Source organism: Theropithecus gelada, chromosome 1 (assembly GCF_003255815.1).
Source record: "Theropithecus gelada isolate Dixy chromosome 1, Tgel_1.0, whole genome shotgun sequence".
Lineage (NCBI taxonomy): Eukaryota > Metazoa > Chordata > Mammalia > Primates > Cercopithecidae > Theropithecus > Theropithecus gelada.
Genome location: NC_037668.1, coordinates 113,005,708 through 113,023,514, shown reverse-complemented (window position 1 = coordinate 113,023,514; position 17,807 = coordinate 113,005,708). Strand labels below are relative to the sequence as shown.

The 17,807-nt window shown below is 39.7% G+C and overlaps 1 protein-coding gene across 1 annotated transcript in view; it reads right to left on the bottom strand.

Moving 5' to 3' along the window:
• The window catches only part of WDR63 (WD repeat domain 63), a 74,568-nt gene extending 58,885 nt beyond the window's left edge, over positions 1-15,683 (bottom strand). Inside the window, exons 1-3 of the mRNA XM_025401514.1 lie at positions 15,513-15,683; positions 5,706-5,783; positions 4,940-4,978 (exon numbers count right to left, since the gene is read on the bottom strand). Of these exons, the coding sequence (XP_025257299.1) occupies positions 4,940-4,978; positions 5,706-5,769 (103 nt within the window). The 5' untranslated portion in view covers positions 5,770-5,783; positions 15,513-15,683. The remainder of the gene's footprint in view (positions 1-4,939; positions 4,979-5,705; positions 5,784-15,512) is intronic.
• Between the last annotated feature and the right edge of the window lie 2,124 nt (positions 15,684-17,807).

Genomic DNA, 17,807 nt, shown 5'->3' with positions numbered 1-17,807 from the left:
TCAGAATCTTATTGTGTGCACACAATAGAAGATTATTCAATATAAATCATAGGTTACACATATATTGTCCTACATAATGAATGTTATTTAAAATAACCCTCATACATTTCAACTACACATTCTTTTTTTTTAAACATCTTGGTTGCTATCTAGTTTTTTTTAAAAACAGCTTTGCTGAGTTATAATTGACAAATGATAAACTGCATACAATATGTACAATTTGATAAATATCTGCACATACCCCATGAAGCCATTACCACAATCAAGATAAAGAACATATCCATAAGACCCAAATGTTTCCTCCTGCCCCTGCCTTCCAATACACCTCCTTCACCCCCAAGTAACCCCAAGTAACCACTAAGCTGTTTTCTTGTCACTATAGATTAGTTTGCTTTTTTCTGGAATATTTATAAATGTACTCTTTTTGTTTATCTTCTTTCACTTAGCATAATTATTTTTGAGATTCATTCGTATTGTTGAATGTAGCAATGGTTCATTCCATTGCTGGCAAGTATTCCATAAAAGAAAAAAATCTTTAAGATTTTAAAAAAGAAAATCTTAAGAAAGCTTTAAGATTTCTTGGGATTTTGGCTGTGGGTGTCATATCTGGGAAATCTTTGCCAACTCCAAGGTCACAAAGATTTTCTCCTATGTTTTCTTCTAGAAGTTTTAGAATATTTGGTTTTACTTTTAGGTCTATGATTCATTTTGAGTTAATTTTTGTATATGGTGTGATGTATGGATTGAGTTCACTTTCTTACTTATAACTATCTAACTGTTCTAGCATCATTTGTTGGAAAGACTATCCCTTCTCCACTGAATTACCTTTGCATCTTTGATGAAAATCAACTGACCATGAACATGTGATCTATTTTTGGACTCTATTCTCATGGATTAATCTATTTATCTGTCTTTATAGTATCTTTTTATAGTACAAAGAGTTAACATAAACATACTTTGTGACAGTCCTATGTAAGGAAATGTGCATGTACTAGTAATTTAATTTCCACATCAATCTTTTGAGGTAGATAGTCCATCTTGCTTTTCAGATGAAGAAGCAGAGGCTCAGGGAAGTGAAGTCATCTGTGGCCATAGAGTCACTAAATGACTTTAAGTAATAAGTTTATGACTTAAACCAGGTCTGTCTAATTTCAAAGCCTGTGCTATTAACCACTTGTGGCAAACAGAATAATGTCCCCCTAATATTTTCATGTCTAATTCCTGAAACTTGTTAATATGGTTTTGTATGTCCCCACCCAAATCTCATCTTGAATAATTCCCATGTGCAGTGGGAGGGGCCCAGTGGGAGGTAATTGAATCATGGGGGCAGGACTTTCCTGTGCTGTTCTCATGATAGTGAATAAGTCTCACGAGACCTGATGGTTTTATAAAGGGAAGTTTTCCTATACATGCTGTCTTGCCTGCTGCCATGTAAGATGTGACTTTGCTCCTCATTCACCTTCCACGATGATTGTGAAGCCTCCCCAGCCATGTAGAACTGTGAGTCAAGTAAACCTCTTTTTTCAAATAAATTACCCAGTCTCAGATATGTCTTTATTAGAAGCATGAGAACAGACTAATACACTTCTGTATTGTTACCTTACATAAGAAAAGGGACTTGTAGATATAATTATGTTAAGGATCTTTACTTTGTGTTGTTTTTGTTTTTATGTTCTTTTTATTTATTTATTTTTCATTTTTTTAAACATTTATCCCAGATGTTGAAGGTTAAGGATTTTGAGGTGGGGAGATGATTGGGCCTTTGAGATTGGCCCAGTGTAATCCCAGGGGGCCTTATAAGAGGGCGACAGGAGGATCAAAGTCAAGGAAGGAGATGTGACAAGGGAAACAGACGTCATAGAGAATGAATCAAAGATGCTATGCTGCTGGTTTTGAAGAGGAAGGAAGGGGCCAGGAGTCAATAAATACAGTGGCCTCTAGAAGCTGAAAAAGACAAGGAAACATATTCACCCCTCAGGGCCTCCAGAGATAATCAGCCCTGCTGACACCTTGACATTAGCCCAGTGAAAGTAATTTCGGACTCTTGATTTCCAGAACTGTTAAATAATAAATTTATATTGTTTAAGCCACTAAGTTTGTGGCAATTTGTTACAGCAGCAATAGGCAACTCGTATACCACTACGTTGTATTATAATTTGGACACATTATTTAATATTTGGGAGTCACAGAGCACCTTCATGTCTCTAATGGCCATGATAATGCCTACTTTATAGAGCTAAGGCAATGAGAAGAGTGGGCCTGGCACAAAGTCATTGCTCCACAAATATTAGCTATGTGTAAAAATTATATTTATTCTCCAGAAACCTCTGGGCATTGCCCTGTGAGGCCCTTAGGACTGACAGTTTTTTAATTAGCTTATTGATACTTTGGTTCCTTCTTAGAAAAAGAGATCTCAGTTTCTTGGAGCATGACAGCCATCAGCCCTGAGTAACAGTTGGCAAAGTCAGGGCCCCACCATGAGGAAGTCAGAGGGGTCCTGATGCTACCTGAGGGGAGTCTGGGAGTAGAGACAGGCTTGAGGAGAAGGGGATGCTAACTCAAAACCTACACTTGTCTCACCATAAAGTTCTGAGGTTAGTTTTTTCTTTCCCTTAAGCAAACATATTCCTATTTTTCAGTTCATTTACTTTCAATGAATACATCTCAAACCGCGCCCCTTTATCAGGTTCATAGATTTTCTTACCAGTCAATGCATTTAGTCAAGAAATATTTACTGAGCACCCACTATGTGAAGAGCATGGTGCTACTGCCAGGGTATCCAATCTAGACAGAGAGACAGATATTAAATAATAAAGTACACTCATAGATACAAATTGTAGGCTGGGCATGGTAGCTCACACCTGTAATCCCAGCACTTTGGGAGGCCAAGGCAAGAGGATCCCCTTGAGCCCAGGAGTTCAAGACAGCCTGGGCAACATAATGAGAACCCATCTCTATGGAAAAAGAAGAAAAAAAATAAAAAACAAAAATAAATAAAAACAAATTGTGATAAGTGCTATTTGGGAGAAAACAGGATGAGAGATGGAACTAAGAAGGGTAGCTGTGGTGGTCTATTTAGACAGGAACAAGAGACAACACAATTCATTCACTCATTCATTTATTCAGTAATGAGTTATAGTGCTGTTTGCCATGATTTGGCCATGAGTTCAGTGTTAGGGATCAACAGTATACATTAAATAAGGAGTATTTAAACAGAAATACACATAAGACAAGGTTATGTATTGACTAGTTAATGAAAATGTGACCAGAGGCTCATAGGAACCTAACCCTGTGTTTCCCCTAGGGGTAATAGTTCAGTATTGGCTAATTCAGTATTCAAAGGGACTGTATAGATTCCAGGAACGAGAATTGACTGTACTTTAACTTCAGAATTTTAAGTGCTATGAAAGCAATTAAACAAGGTAATAGGTGACACAGAGGTCAAGGAACATCTCTTCAGGAAGTGAGATAGTGGTCTAGATCTCAACGATAAGAAAGAGAAAATTGCATAAAGGGAAGATCTAGCTAGGCATCAGGGGCAGCAAAAGCAATGACCTTGAGGCTGGAATAAATTTGGAACATTCTGTGCTAAGCAGGGCTGATGGGCTGTAGGTTGGCAAAGAGGAGGAGGAAACAAGGTCAGGACCACTTGAGCACAGGAGTCAGGACCACTGTAAGGTGTGTCCAATGGCAAAGAAAGACCATGGGGGAGTTTAAGCAAGAAACACGAGTTTAAGCATGGTCAGGCTGCTGTGTGCCCAGTGGACTGAAGGAGACTGAGTGGAAGCAGTGATATCAATTAGAAACCTCGGGAACTAAACGATGTGAGGAGTGCGGAGGTTTGGACTAAGGTTGCAGATGGGAAGATAATGCGAAGCACATGGGTTTGAGATATATTTTAAAAGAGGTGGAATTCACAGAAGTTAGAGTGGTTTGGAAGGGGTAGGGAGGTGTGGAGGGAGAGAGAGAAAGAAATTAAAGACGACTCCCATGTTTCACTAACTCAATAAATACTTATCGGGCAGCATATTCTGCCACAGGCACTGTGCTGGGTGCTGATAACAGAGCCACTGACATTAGCTGACATTCTCTCACTTTTTCCCTGCCTCCACACTCTACACCTCTGCCCCTCTCTACCGCCCTGACCCAGGTCATCACCATCTTTTCCCTGGATTGTTGGAAAAACTTCCTAACTAGTCTCTCTGCTTCAGTCCTTGCTCCTGCAGTTTGCTTCACAGTAGCCAGGACGACCTGACCCTTTAAAAACATGTGAGATGGAGTCACTCTTTGATTAAATACTACCAATATTTCCTCATCCCATATGATTAAAAGACAAAATCTTTACAGTGGCCTACAGAGCTTTTAAGTCTTCCTCCTTGTCCCCCTCATTGTCTCCTTTCTTTTTTAAAAATGAAGTGTGTCATCTAAGTCAACTCGAAGAGAGAGGTTCCCCCTCCATCCCACCAAAAGAAGTCTTGTTATAATAAGATTACTTAGCCTTTCCATGTAGGAACAACATTAGGTTAGTTGTCTAAGTTCTAGTTATTTGCTTAAAAACCAGCCTCTTTCCTTGAAATAGTGGCATCTTAGCGTGAAATACAGATAACTACCTATGAGCAAAAGTTTGAAAAAATACTTACCTGATAAAAGTCTTAAGTTGCAGACTTATAACACTTTATAGTTATAAAAGGCCTTTCAATAATCATATAATGAATTTTTAATGAACTGCTTGGTCCAAGTTTGTTTCTCAGTTTGAAATTCTCTACTCTTATTTTTTCTTTAAAAAATTTTTCATTTTATATTTTAATTAGAATAGTATCATTTTAGCCCATGTACATTTTGATTGATCACTTCAGTTTGTAGTATTCCTGCTTGCTTACTGCATAATTAAAATATTATAAAATTGAGGACGTAAGTTGCAAATTATATTTCCACTTACCCATGCTCTCCATATTTACTGGTTCCATGTCTTCACTAGCTAGAATATAATAGAAGGAAGTCAAATTTACATTTTTGAATCAAATACATCTCAGTTTATTATAGTCTTGTTTTCTTTTTCTTTTGAGATGGACTCTCGCTCTGTCGCCCAGGCTGAAGTGCAGTGGCACGATCTCGGCTCACTGCAACCTCTGCCTCTGGGGTTCAAGTGATTCTCCTGCCTCAGCCTCCTGAGTAGCTCGGATTACGGGTGTGCGCCACCACGCCTGGCTAACTTTTGTTTTTTTAATAGAGACGGGATTTCACCATGTTGGTCAGGTTGGTCTCGAACTCCTGACCTCATGATCCACCCGCCTCAGCCTCCCAAAGTGCTGGGATTACAGGCGTGAACCACTGTGCCCGGCCAGTTTATTATAATCTTTACCAAACCTCAAAACACAAAATATAAGTGCAAATATACAATGAAGAGTTAAACTATCTTGTGAATAATTAGAGAAAATCTGAATAATTGTCTTTCACACTGTTATCTCTTAGTGATATGTTTACTACAGCATTCATTATATGGCATTTAATTGGTATCATAATGAAATTAGTCAAAAGACTAATCCGTAAGAATGAATCTCCATATATCTTATTCCTCATTCATTTGACTTTATGACACAGGAATATTTTATTTAATTTGATATGTAAAACCATAATCATTTTGCTTCTAATATATATACAAATACTCCACAAAAAAATCCCATTCAATGAAGAAATAATCCTACCAGCTAATATTGGCTTTGGGCTTTTTTTGCGACGTGATGACTTTTTCTTTCGTTTTGGAGCCATGGTTCTGGCTTGGGCTGCATAAAGAGATGATATTATTAGTAAATTATTACAGTTTGCAAACAACTTACAATTTCAAATACTAAACATTATCATTTAATAAACATAAGAACATGTTTTCTAAGTTTCACCCTGGGCTAAATCAACCTGTATCTTCCTAGAACGGGTGATCTGTGACAAAGGTTTATTGCAACAACAATCTTACTGATGAGATCTTACTGTTCTGGTGGAGCCACTCAGCTGAAGCACACTGTGGTGACCTGCCAGAACAAAGTCTCAGCCACAGGTCCTGCCATGGAAGTACAACAGAGGACCTGGCTTCCCTGCATCTCACTGAAATTCCCATCCCAGGTAGCTGCTCTGTGCTACCTTTTGCTGGGCTTTCCAACAGGTAGTCCAGCTACAAAGACAAGATAGGCCACTGGGAGTGATAGGCCCACAACATGCATATGCATATCTAATTTTTAAATTAACGTAATTGAGATCATACTTTTGTCTTAGGATGTGAACACATAACCACTAAGGCCTTATTTGGGCTATCAGAGAGAATGCCTCCAAAAGTTTTCCATGGAACTGCTCATCAATTTTGACAGGATACAACACTGGCCAAGGTCACCACCATGACATCAAATCCTTGTCATCTCCGCCATGCTCACCTTTGTCCCGTTCTGTTTAAATGGTTAGGAGTGTGACTGCAGGAGCCTGGTCAGCAGAGTTTTTAAACAGGCTCTACTTTTTCCAGCTGAGTGACCATGGGCAAATTACTTACCTTCTCTAAGTCTCAGTTTATTCATCTATTTAATGGGGATAATAATAAAATCCACCCCACAAGGTGACTGTGAAGACTTAATGAAATGAAGTGTCATCAGTCAACTCAATCATCTCTGACTGGTTTGTATCACTTTAACAAATCAACACAGACTATTATTTCACAGCCCATGGTCAAAATATCAAAGTTTTATTTTATTCCTAGATACTCAATCACAAAATCTTGTCCAAAGTGTGGCTGTGAGTGTGTCTGTGTTTTTGTGTAAACATCTTTGCTTTAGATTTTCTCTTATGTATTTTTTAAATAATAAAAATAATAGCTCACATTCGTGAAGTGCTTACTATGTGCCAAGCACAGTTCCAAGTACTTTATATGTATTTTTAATTTAATCTTAACCACATTAAAACATTTTTATTGACATATAATAGTTGTACATATTTGGGGGTACATGTGATATTTTGATACATGTATACAATGTATAATGGTCAAATCGGCATAACTGGGATTATCTATCATCTGAAACATTTATCTTTGTGTTCGGAACATTACAATTCTTCTAGCAATTTTGAAATATGCAATGAATTATTTCCTACTGTACTACTAAATACTAGATAACCACATTTTATTATTACTATTATCTTCGTCTCCATTTTATAATGAGAAAACGGGGCCCCAAGAGGTTCAGGTGACTCTCCTGAAGGGACACAGAGCTCAATGGGCACTGGTGTCAGGCTGTGAGCCCAAGCAGCCTGGCTCTAATAGCCACATTCTTACCCTCTGTACTAGATGATCCCTTGGATTTCAGTGATAACTAACTGCTGTGCTTCATTGCAAATGAAACTATTTTAAATCATTGTCTTTACCCAGGAAGGAAGGATTTTTTTTTTTTTTTGAGACAGAGTCTCACTCTGTCGCCCAGGCTGGAGTGCAGCGGCGCGGACTCAGCTCACTGCAACCTCTGCTTCCTGGGTTCAAGCAATTCTCCTGCCTCAGCCTCCCAAGTAGCTGGGACTAAAGGCGCGTGCCAGCATGCCCGGCTAATTTTTGTATTTTTAGTAGAGATGGGGTTTCACCATATTGGCCAGGCTGGTCTCGAACTCCTGACCTGGTGATCCACCAGCCTCGGCCTCCCAAAGTGCTGGGATTACAGGCATGAGCCACTGCGCTCAGCTAAAACGCAGGATTTTATTATCTAATCAATATTTTATGATTCTGACAATTTCTATTTTTAAGATATTCTGCAATGAATGGATCTGATTTAACTCTTTAGGCTATCAAATGTCCTCCATATCACTTCCCAGTCTTAGCATATTTCAAATCTTTCATCTATTCCTTTTTTCAGAAGATTCCTTATCAATGTACTCCTTCTCCATATGCTATCCCAGCTGCGTTTTAGTTTGATGTAAAATACTGGAAAAAACTTTCCTTTTTTTCTCCCCCAAGACGCCTACTCTGTCGCCCAGGCTGGAGTGCTGTGGTGCACTCACAGCTGTAATCCCAGCACTTTGGGAGGCCGAGGTGGGTGGATCACAAGGTCAGGAGTTTGAGATCAGCCTGGTCAACATGGTGAAAAACTCTTAACACCACTTAGCCTCACCCTACGCACACACCATCACCACCACCACTATTTATTCCACATATATACATTGAGTGACTATGCTGCACCAGATGCTATCCTAGGTGTTAGGGATACAGCAGTGAACAAAACAGGCAAAACCCCTTGCGCAAGCTTACAATCTAGGGGAAGAAAGATGAACAAATAAAGGAGGAAAATATAATTAGTATTTTAAGTGGTGAGAACTACTAAGGAGAAAAATAAGGTAAAAAAAGGAATTGGACATTGGAGTAAAGACTTGAGAAAGGAGAAAGCAAGAAACACAGATATCTGGGAGAGGAAGAGTATTTTCAGGTGGAGGGAACAGTATGTTTAAAGGTTCTGCGGCAGGATCATGCCTGGCATATTTAAGAAAACAGCAAGAAGGTCATGATGGCTGGAGCAGAGTCAGGGAAAGACTACAGGCAAAGCTGGTCAGAAAGGTGATAGGGATATATTAGTCAGCTTTGCTGCACTAACAAATGACCCCTACATCTCAGTGACATACAATAACAAAAATTTATTTCTTCTCATGCTATGCACTGTAGTGTGGATGAGCTGCTGCAAGTCTTCTTATTCCGGGACCCAGGCTGAAGAAGCAGGCCCTATTTCACATGTACCACTTTCACAGCAGAGAAAAAAGCAGGAGAGCTAACGGAACTACATAATGCTTCCTAACTTTCTCCTTGGCACTGACATATTGTGCCTCCTGCTGACATTCTATTGGCCCAAGCAAGTAAGTCAATCCTGATAATGGGGGAGGGATTCTCTGCCTGATTGGCAGTAGGTGGGAATGTATGATCCTCTTACAGGTACGGGAGGTAATGGCTGGGAAGGATATAATTGGAAACAACTATATAATATGCCACCAAGGGGTCTAGGTCATGTATTAGGACCTTGGCTTTCACTCTGAATGAGGTGGAGAGGTACTGGATGGCTTTGAGCTGAGAAGTTACTTTACTCCATCTGTCCCACAATTTAAGGATCAATATGGCTGCTGTGTTGAAAAAAGACTGCAACAAGGAAAAGGCTGAAGCAGGAAATCCAGTTGAGAGACATTTAAAAATCCATGGAAGAGATGAGAGTGCTTAGATCAGAGAGGTGAAAGTGAGATGGGAAAAGTGATCGGATTCTGGGTATGTTTTGTTAAGTAGACCCAATAAGATTCACTGGTGACTTGAACATATCACTTATGAGAAGGATAACATCAATGAATTTTGCCTAAGAAATTGAAAGCATGGAGTTGCTATTTATTGAGATGGAGATCCCATGGAAAGAGCAGATTTGAAAGAGAAGTTCAGGAGTTCATTTGAAGGTATATGAAGTTAGATTGCAAACTAGACTATAAACTCTGTTAGCATGGGGATTATATTTTCTTTCCAATTTTTGTAACCCCTGTAACTAGCACAGTGAACATACTAAAAACAAAAAACAAAAAACAAAAAACAAAACACTTAGATTTATAACTCCTTGGTCCTCCTTCCCTTCTGCCATGCTTAGCCTACGAATTTCCAGTCTAAATGAAAGGCTGCTGCCTAATGGTCTGTGGAATAATCTGTATGCATGCTGTATTACTTTTCTCTTAATGCTGTAACAAATTACCACAAATTTTGTGACTTAAAACTACACAAATCTACTATCTTACAGCTTTGTAGTTCAGATGTCTGACACAGGTCTCACTGGCTTAAACCAGGGAGTCAGCAGGGCTGCATTCCTTTCTTTCCAGAGCCTCTAAGAGAGAATCTGCTTTTCTGCCTTTTCCAATCTCTAGAGCCCACCAGCATTTCTTGGTTTGTGGCTCCATCTTCCAACTTCAGAGTCAGAAGGGAGAGTTAAGTCCTTCTTACATAGCATACTCTGACCTCTCATTTCTTTTTCACTTTTAAGGACCCTTGTGACTACATTGGGCCTACCTAGATAATCCAGGATAATCTCCCTATGTTAAGGTCCACGATCTTAATTTCATCTGTGACTTTACTTCTTTGCCATGTATGGTAACATATTCACAGGTTCCAGGAATTAGGAAGCGCTGCCTTAGAATTAAACTTGAATATAGGTATCAGTTTACAATCATCCCCCAAATAATCAAAGTAAACAAGTGTCCTGTTCTTTTCAAACGCTGCTATTAAATGCTCTGTAGATAATTTGAGTTTCCAGTTTTCAGGGAAAACCAAAGTCAAATTTTCGGCAACAAATTAGGCACTAAAATTGGAACATGCATTAACGCGTGCTGCCTTACCTGAACTGCTCATTTACTACTTTCACAAACGTTAATTGATTACTGTCTAAATTACTGACTGGTGACTAAGGGCAAAGTGACCTAGTGACTGGTGACCAGGTACTAGTGACCAGGTTGTTCTAAAGGCTTTTAGGGGTCTTAATTCTTCTTCATTAAAAAGCATAATATCTCCATTTCTAGGCACCACAGACAGAAACATTCATAAGCGGAAGTGAGCCAGGTGAATATAGTCTGAACTGAAAGGAAAATGGTTACTTTGGGAGTAGCCACCTTATATTGTATTTCAGTTTCAGGCAAAATTTTGCAGTTTATTTTAGTAATTGTAAATAATAAAAATCCTACCAGCATTATGTATGGAAAATAAATCACTTTCAATTGGGGGTATCGAAACCAAATGAATAATATACTCTATAACTTCAATAAACACATTTATTCAAGGTTTTTTTTAATGTAGAGCTTTCTTTTTAAAAACAAATTCCCAATAAAAGATATTACTTTCAAATTATAGCAGGACTTACTGAAGTTTTTTTCATAAAATTAATTGAATATTTCATGAATGTGTTACATTTAACAAACCTTTTTCTATTGAGTTGCTTATTAAAAGATTATGAAAAAATTTTCAATACCCAATCCTACTTTACTAAGATTACTTTGAAATGTGCATAACATTTTTTCTGTTCCCAGCTGAAATCAATTTGTAATTATTAAGAGCAGCAGAAGAGGACAGGCGCGGTGGTTCATGCCTGTAATCCCAGCACTTTGGGAGGCTGAGGCGGGCGGATCATGAGGTCAGGAGATCAAGACCATCCTGGCTAACACAGTGAAACCCCCGTCTCTTTTAAAAATACAAAAAAAAAAAATTATCCAGTCATGGTGGTGGGCGCCTATAGTCTCAGCTACTAGGGAGGCTGAAACAGGAGAATGGTGTGAACCCAGGAGGTGGATGGAGCTTGCGGTGAGCCAAGATCACGCCACTGCACTCCAGCCTGGGTGACAGAGTGAGATTCCAATTCAAAAAATATATATATATATATATTTCATCTACTCCTAAAATAAAGGTTGTGCCTAACGCAGTGGCTTGTGTTTTGACTGGTTTTCAAACCACTAGAGCTGAGTGGATTTCAAAATAGAAATTTTGGAAGGTAACACTTAGAAATGTTTAAGCATTTTTATTAAAAATATTTTTGATATTAAAACTACTTATTTTCTTTGTAAATTAATTTACCCATTTCAGAACACCTTTTGCCATCAATGCACAAAGGTCACATTTTCTAGATTCTATGTTAACAGCAAGAGACATTAGAGGTTGACAAAAGTGTATATTGGGTAAGTCCCCTGCATAACAGATCAAAACCTGTGATGGTGCACCACTTGATTACGAGGACCACTGCATTCACAGCTGTCTACGATCTGCTTCCAAACTAACTCTCCAACTTGCCCATGACTGTATCCTCTTATGATGCTTCTATTATTCAGGAGGTTAACTACTATAGATGAAGGCATAAGTAACATAAATTAAATTGTCATAATACAGTGATTTAAACAGCTATTAATTGCCTCTCTTCACTTTATTCATGTAATGCATTGTGAAAGTTGTCAGAATCAGCATGGAGCCACTTGTGTTAAAAACCCTGACAAACAGAGCTAGGGAAGGCCATGAAGGGAGTGTATGTCACAAATGCTAGATAACAAGAACTATCACAAAAGACTATACAAAACCACAACCTTGCATAAAGGTCATTGCCACTCTACACACACACACAAAATACTACTGCTAGGATATCTGCCCAGGAACTGCCTGTCCAACCTCAGACTGGTGCCACCCTTGTCACTGATTCTGTAGCCAAGGATAACTATCTGAAGACAATGATATAATCCTCCTCATTTTTCCTTTAAAAACCTTTGTCTTCTTTTATCTCCCTGAATATGCATATAGTTTACCACTGCATGTGTCTTCCCATTGTAATGCATATTCCCAAATAAACATTTTATTTTAGAGAGTCCCCCTCTCTGTTTGCTATCTAGGTTGACAACACACACCTGTTTACATACTCTCATTTGTTGCCTGTGTGTATGTGTGGCTTATTCCCAGCCAAGAGATCTTGATTATGAAAGGCCTTGTAGCACTGGCACCTTCTCTTTAACTGGGGTCTTCCTTAAAAAGTCTTATCTTCTCAGATCTTCTTCAATTAGCTGACCTCATCTAGCTGGTCATCATTCTCTTTCCTCTTCCCAAATAATTTACAAGCTCATCATGCTGGCCTTCCATTTTTCTATATTTATTCATGTATTTATTTATTTATTTTAATTGAGACGGAGTCTCGCTTTGTTACCCAGGCTGGAGTGTAATGGCGTAATCTTGGCTCACTGTAACCTCCGCCTCCTGGGTTCAAGTGATTCTCCTGCCTCAGCCTCCCAAGTAGTTGGGATTACAAGCACCCACCACCATGCCCATTTTTTAAATCTATTTTTTTAGTATTTATTTATTTATTTATTTTATGAGACAAAGTCTCGCTCTGTCGCCCAGGCTGGAGTGCAGTGGAGCGATCTCGGCTCCCTGCAAGCTCCTCCTCCCGGGTTCACGCCATTCTCCTGCCTCAGCCTCCCGAGTAGCTGGGAGTACAGGCGCCTGCCACCACGCCTGGTTAATTTTTTGTATTTTTAGTACAGACGGGGTTTCACCGTGTTAGTCAGGATGGTCTCGATCTCCTGACCTTGTGATCTGCCCGCCTCGGCCTCCCAAAGTGCTGGGATTACAGGCGTGAGCCACTGCGTCCGCCCAATGTTTTATTTTTTAGTAGAGACGGGGTTTCACCATCTTGGTCAGGCTGGTCTTGAACTCCTGATCTCAGGTGATCTGCCTGCCTTGGCCTCCCAAAGTGCTGGGATTATAGGCATGAGCCACTGCACCCTATCTTTTATTTTATTTTTAAGAGATGAGGTCTGGCTTCATTGCCCAGGCTGGTCTAGAACTCTTAGCCTCAAGCAATCCTCCTGCCTTGGCCTCCCAAAATGCTGGAATTATAGGTGTGAGGTACCTCTCCAGCGATATCTTTTAAAACAAACAAACAAACAAAGATTTAGAATAAAACCCAAGACTAACATCTTGGGTCTCTGGTAAATGTGTCTCCAAGAACTACTGATTCTCAGTAAATCTTCACTAAGACCCTGGTTAAGCTTCAAGATTCTCCTGGGCCCTTCAGCCATATTTTGGCAAGTATACAACATCCACCCCTAGAGACAACTATTCCTGCAATGTCTATTAGTCTATTCTCTCATTTCTTTCCCTCCATAACTATTTCCACTACTTTCCAAGATTGAATACTCACTTATTTGAGTAGATCCTATCCTATTACTTCTCCCTTCCAAATATCTCCCGAATTCCAAGCCCTCCTCTCCCACAGCCTCCTCTGGTTCAGGTCTTTAACACGTCCTCCAAAACTGGAGCTCCAACCCTGTTTTGTGCCATGAACCTTTGGCAGCCTGGTGAAGCCCATGCATCAAATAAAAACATGGAATTACAAAGAAGACAGATTATATGGAAATATAGGTATTAAAATATTTTAAAAATCATGACATAATAATTTGTACTTCTTTATTAACACATTAAATAACAAAATCTAGCAGTGGTTCTAATAACTACCTTAATTGTGAGGTAATGATGAGGATAAATAATATATTTACAATCTCTATAATGTAATATGAAAAGAGTTGGCGGCAAAATCACAGGCCTGTGAATACTACTGTGGTTTGTTACCAATTGCATACATTTCAATCGGTGGTTAGTGAAAATAAATATGTAATTTTAAAAATCCACAGATTCTCCTCCCTGGATCCCCTGCCCTAGATCATGGACACTTAACTAGCCTCTCTGCCTCTGTTCTGACCAGAACAACTACTCAAGAGGCCAACCTCAGAGCACTCCAAAAATGCACCTCTTATCAAGTCTCTTCCCTGTATAATGACTTTTGTGGGTCCCTATCATTCACAGTAGCATTCTCTTCCAGATTGTAGAAATGGAGCTCATTTGAAATGCATTCCTGGACCTCCTTTGATTTTGGAGGTCTGGGGTGAGCCTGGGACTCTGTATTTTTAAAAGCACTGTGAGACAGTCTTGCACTGGTGGTCTACACACCAGACTTTGCAAAACAAAATAGAGTCCGAACTCATGTAAGTATGGCCTTCGATACCTTCACAGTCTGCCTCACCGTGTCAACCCTTCCAGTTCTATTCCAGCCTCGTACGGTTTCCATTCATTCCCAAACAGTCCAGGACTTTCCCACCTCCCTCTCTGGAGAATGGTCTTCCCTCCCACCCCTCCTGCTGCTTCTTGTCCACACCATACAGGCATCTCTCTGCTTGCTTCAATCTTACTCATCATTCAAGGTCAATAGGAAGGTTTTCCCCAAAGCCTGAATTCTCCCTGACTTCGTCACTCAGGCTGAAACAATCTTGTTCTCCCTGACACTTTCCAATCATACTATGTGTAATTATGTCAGGTCTCTGCAAAGGCAGGGGGCTTCAAACTCAGAGCTTCCTAAAAGATTGCTGTGAATTCGTTTAGCATTCACCATACACAAGAAGAAGGAGAAAGTATTGAGCAGCAATTTAGGTACTAGGTAAACTAGTCACTAGGGGAATAAGACAATGTCCTTACTTTCAAAGAGTTTGTGTTCCCTGTTCATCTTCCTCACTGTTTATCTACTCCAGCCCCTTCTAAATAGTCCTGAAGTAATCTATTTCAGCCCACATTAATCTTTTATTCTTTGACCCCCGCCCCTAGACGGATAATCAGAATCAGGCTATTTTGGCATTCATTCATTCATTCACTCACTCAATCATGGTTTATTGAGCTCCTACTATGTGCTAGGCAATATGATAGTCACTGGGTATATGTAACATGGGAACAAGAAAGTAATGCCCTCAAAGTTCTTAGAGTGTCGTTAACCGCTCTCTCGTTGCTATTTTTGTCTCCCTCGCTAGGCTGGAAGCTCTTTGAAAGCAAGGAAAGACTTGTATTTTTTGTAGTCTTCACTGCCACTAACCTAGCACATTGCTGACACAGCGAGTGTTCAAATACCCTTGAAAGAGTGAGTAAAATACTTCTTTTCCACGCCGCCTTTCCCATTCAGAGCTTCCCTTACCTGATACTGCTGATCTGAAGGAAAAGGAGCCTCTTCGCAGTGCCCTCGGGAAAAGCTCCTTCGAGAGCTGGAGGTGGGAGTTTGACTCTCCTCTCTCAGAATAACAAATCGCAAGGGCACAAACCGCAGCAACTCTGCCGACTGTTGCTAGGACGCATCCGTCGCTAAGAGAAAAGAGGCGATTCTTCTGCGAGATTGACAGAGAACCTCTACCAATACAGCGTCCTCTTCCTAACAGTCTCTTTCAAAGCAGGCTTGTGATTGGATGGCACGATGTGACGTCACTTAACGCTAACGGGTGAGGCCAGCAGCTTTCCACTACTAAGGAAAGAGTTTTGTGGCTTATGTATATTGATGACAGTGGCCCGGTCCGACCCCAGGTCTGACAGTCTCGGTCCATGCCTCACACCCACCGCAATCTCACCCAGAGAAGAATATTTTTGGGGTGTGGACCCTAGGAACCAGGAGAGGAGATGTTAAGAAGTCTGCCCACTCAGAATCCTTTCGGGCAGCTTTCCTGCCCATCCTGGAGCTGGGCCCTCCTAGGGAGTGAAGAGGAAGCTGCGCTCCACTGAGTGTCGTGGGCGCCCCAGAACCCTGATGGATTACATTTCCCTCTTGTCAGAATAACTTTTGTTTGTAATTTGATTCAAGCTTAAGTATGAGTCTCCGGGGAAGAAACTTGAATCCGTGAGTAACCCAAGGTTCATTTTAACTGTGATTAGAAGTCCTGTGGGATTCATACAGTGAAGCTTAACTCTCTGAACACTGTTCTCCTCCTTTCCCTTAAAAAAACTTATAACTGCCTAATTTGTACAGTGGCAGAATTTAATAAAGTAATTTAATTGGCTGCTGTAATTGGTCTAAATTAATTTTTACACTCAATTTAAATAAAATAATTGAGAAGAGGCTGATCATTTATAACATATGAGACTTTGGGGGCTGGTGCTGTGGCTCACGCCTGTAATCCCAGCACTTTGGGAGGCCGAAGCGGGCAGATCACGATATCAGGAAATCAAGACCATCCTGATTAACACAGTGAAACCCCGTCTCTACTAAAAATACAAAAAATTAGGTGGGCATGGTGGTGCGCGCCTGTCAGTCCCAGCTACTCTGGAGGCTGAGGCAGGAGAATTGCTTGAACTCGGGAGGTGGCGGTTGCAATGAGCCAAGATCCGTCTTAAAATAAATAAAGAAATAATAATAATAACTTCCTAATTTGTAAACTGGCAGAATTTAATAAAGCAATGTAATTGACTGCTGTAATTGGTCTAAATTAATTTTTACACCCAATTTAAATAAATCTTTAATTGGGAAAAGGCTGATTATTTATAACATATGAGACTTTAAGGATCCTGAATGAAGATTTTTACATAATGTGCAGAAAGATCATATAGATTCTTTCAAATTTCTGAAAAATTTGTGTTCACAAAATTCAACCAAATTTTACAATACAAATTATGAAGAAAAAAAAAAACGGAAAAAGAGGTATTATCTAAACATTCTGACAACTTTTTTCCAGCTTGTCCACTCCCAGGCACTGGAAGATTTGTTTTCCCCTGGGCTCAGTCTTGAGTCTTCTTTTTTTAATCATCGCACTCTCCTGGTGGCATCAGCATCATATATTCCCCTTAGCTTCAGCCATCACCACTAAACACGCCAGACTTTCATTTCTACATTCTCAGCCTAACATATCTCTTAAATTCCAGACCTGAATTTCCTTTAGCTACTGGACATTTCCAACTACCTCTCTGGTTCAGTTCATGTTGTTTAATAGATGCTAAATAAAGATTAAATGTAGTGAATGAATGAATTGCCATAGCACCACAACTTAGCAGAGCCAAAGTCAACTCATCTTCTTTCAGGAAACTGTTTTTCCTTCTTTATTTCCTACCCTAGGTAATAGCGTCATTGTCCATCAGTTGCAAAACGAAATCTGAAAGTCATCCTTGACTCCTCTTCTACTACCCACAGTCAATATATCATTAAGTCCTGTCATTTTTCTTTCTTAACTGTCTCTCAAATAATCTATTTTCTCTTAGCCATCCTCTGCCTCTGCCTTATTTCAGATATGCCTTGTCTCTCACCTAGACGGTAGCAATAGTCTTTTGACTTGTTCTCTTTCCCTCTAATTTATATGCCAAGTTGCCACAGAATTTTCCAAATCATAGTTTGAATTCTGACATCACCCTGCTTAAATATGCTCAAGCTGGCATATGAAACTCTGTATAAACAGGGTTCTGCAAGACACTGGAAATAAATCTGAAAGGTAATTAGTTATTTTTCTAACCTCAT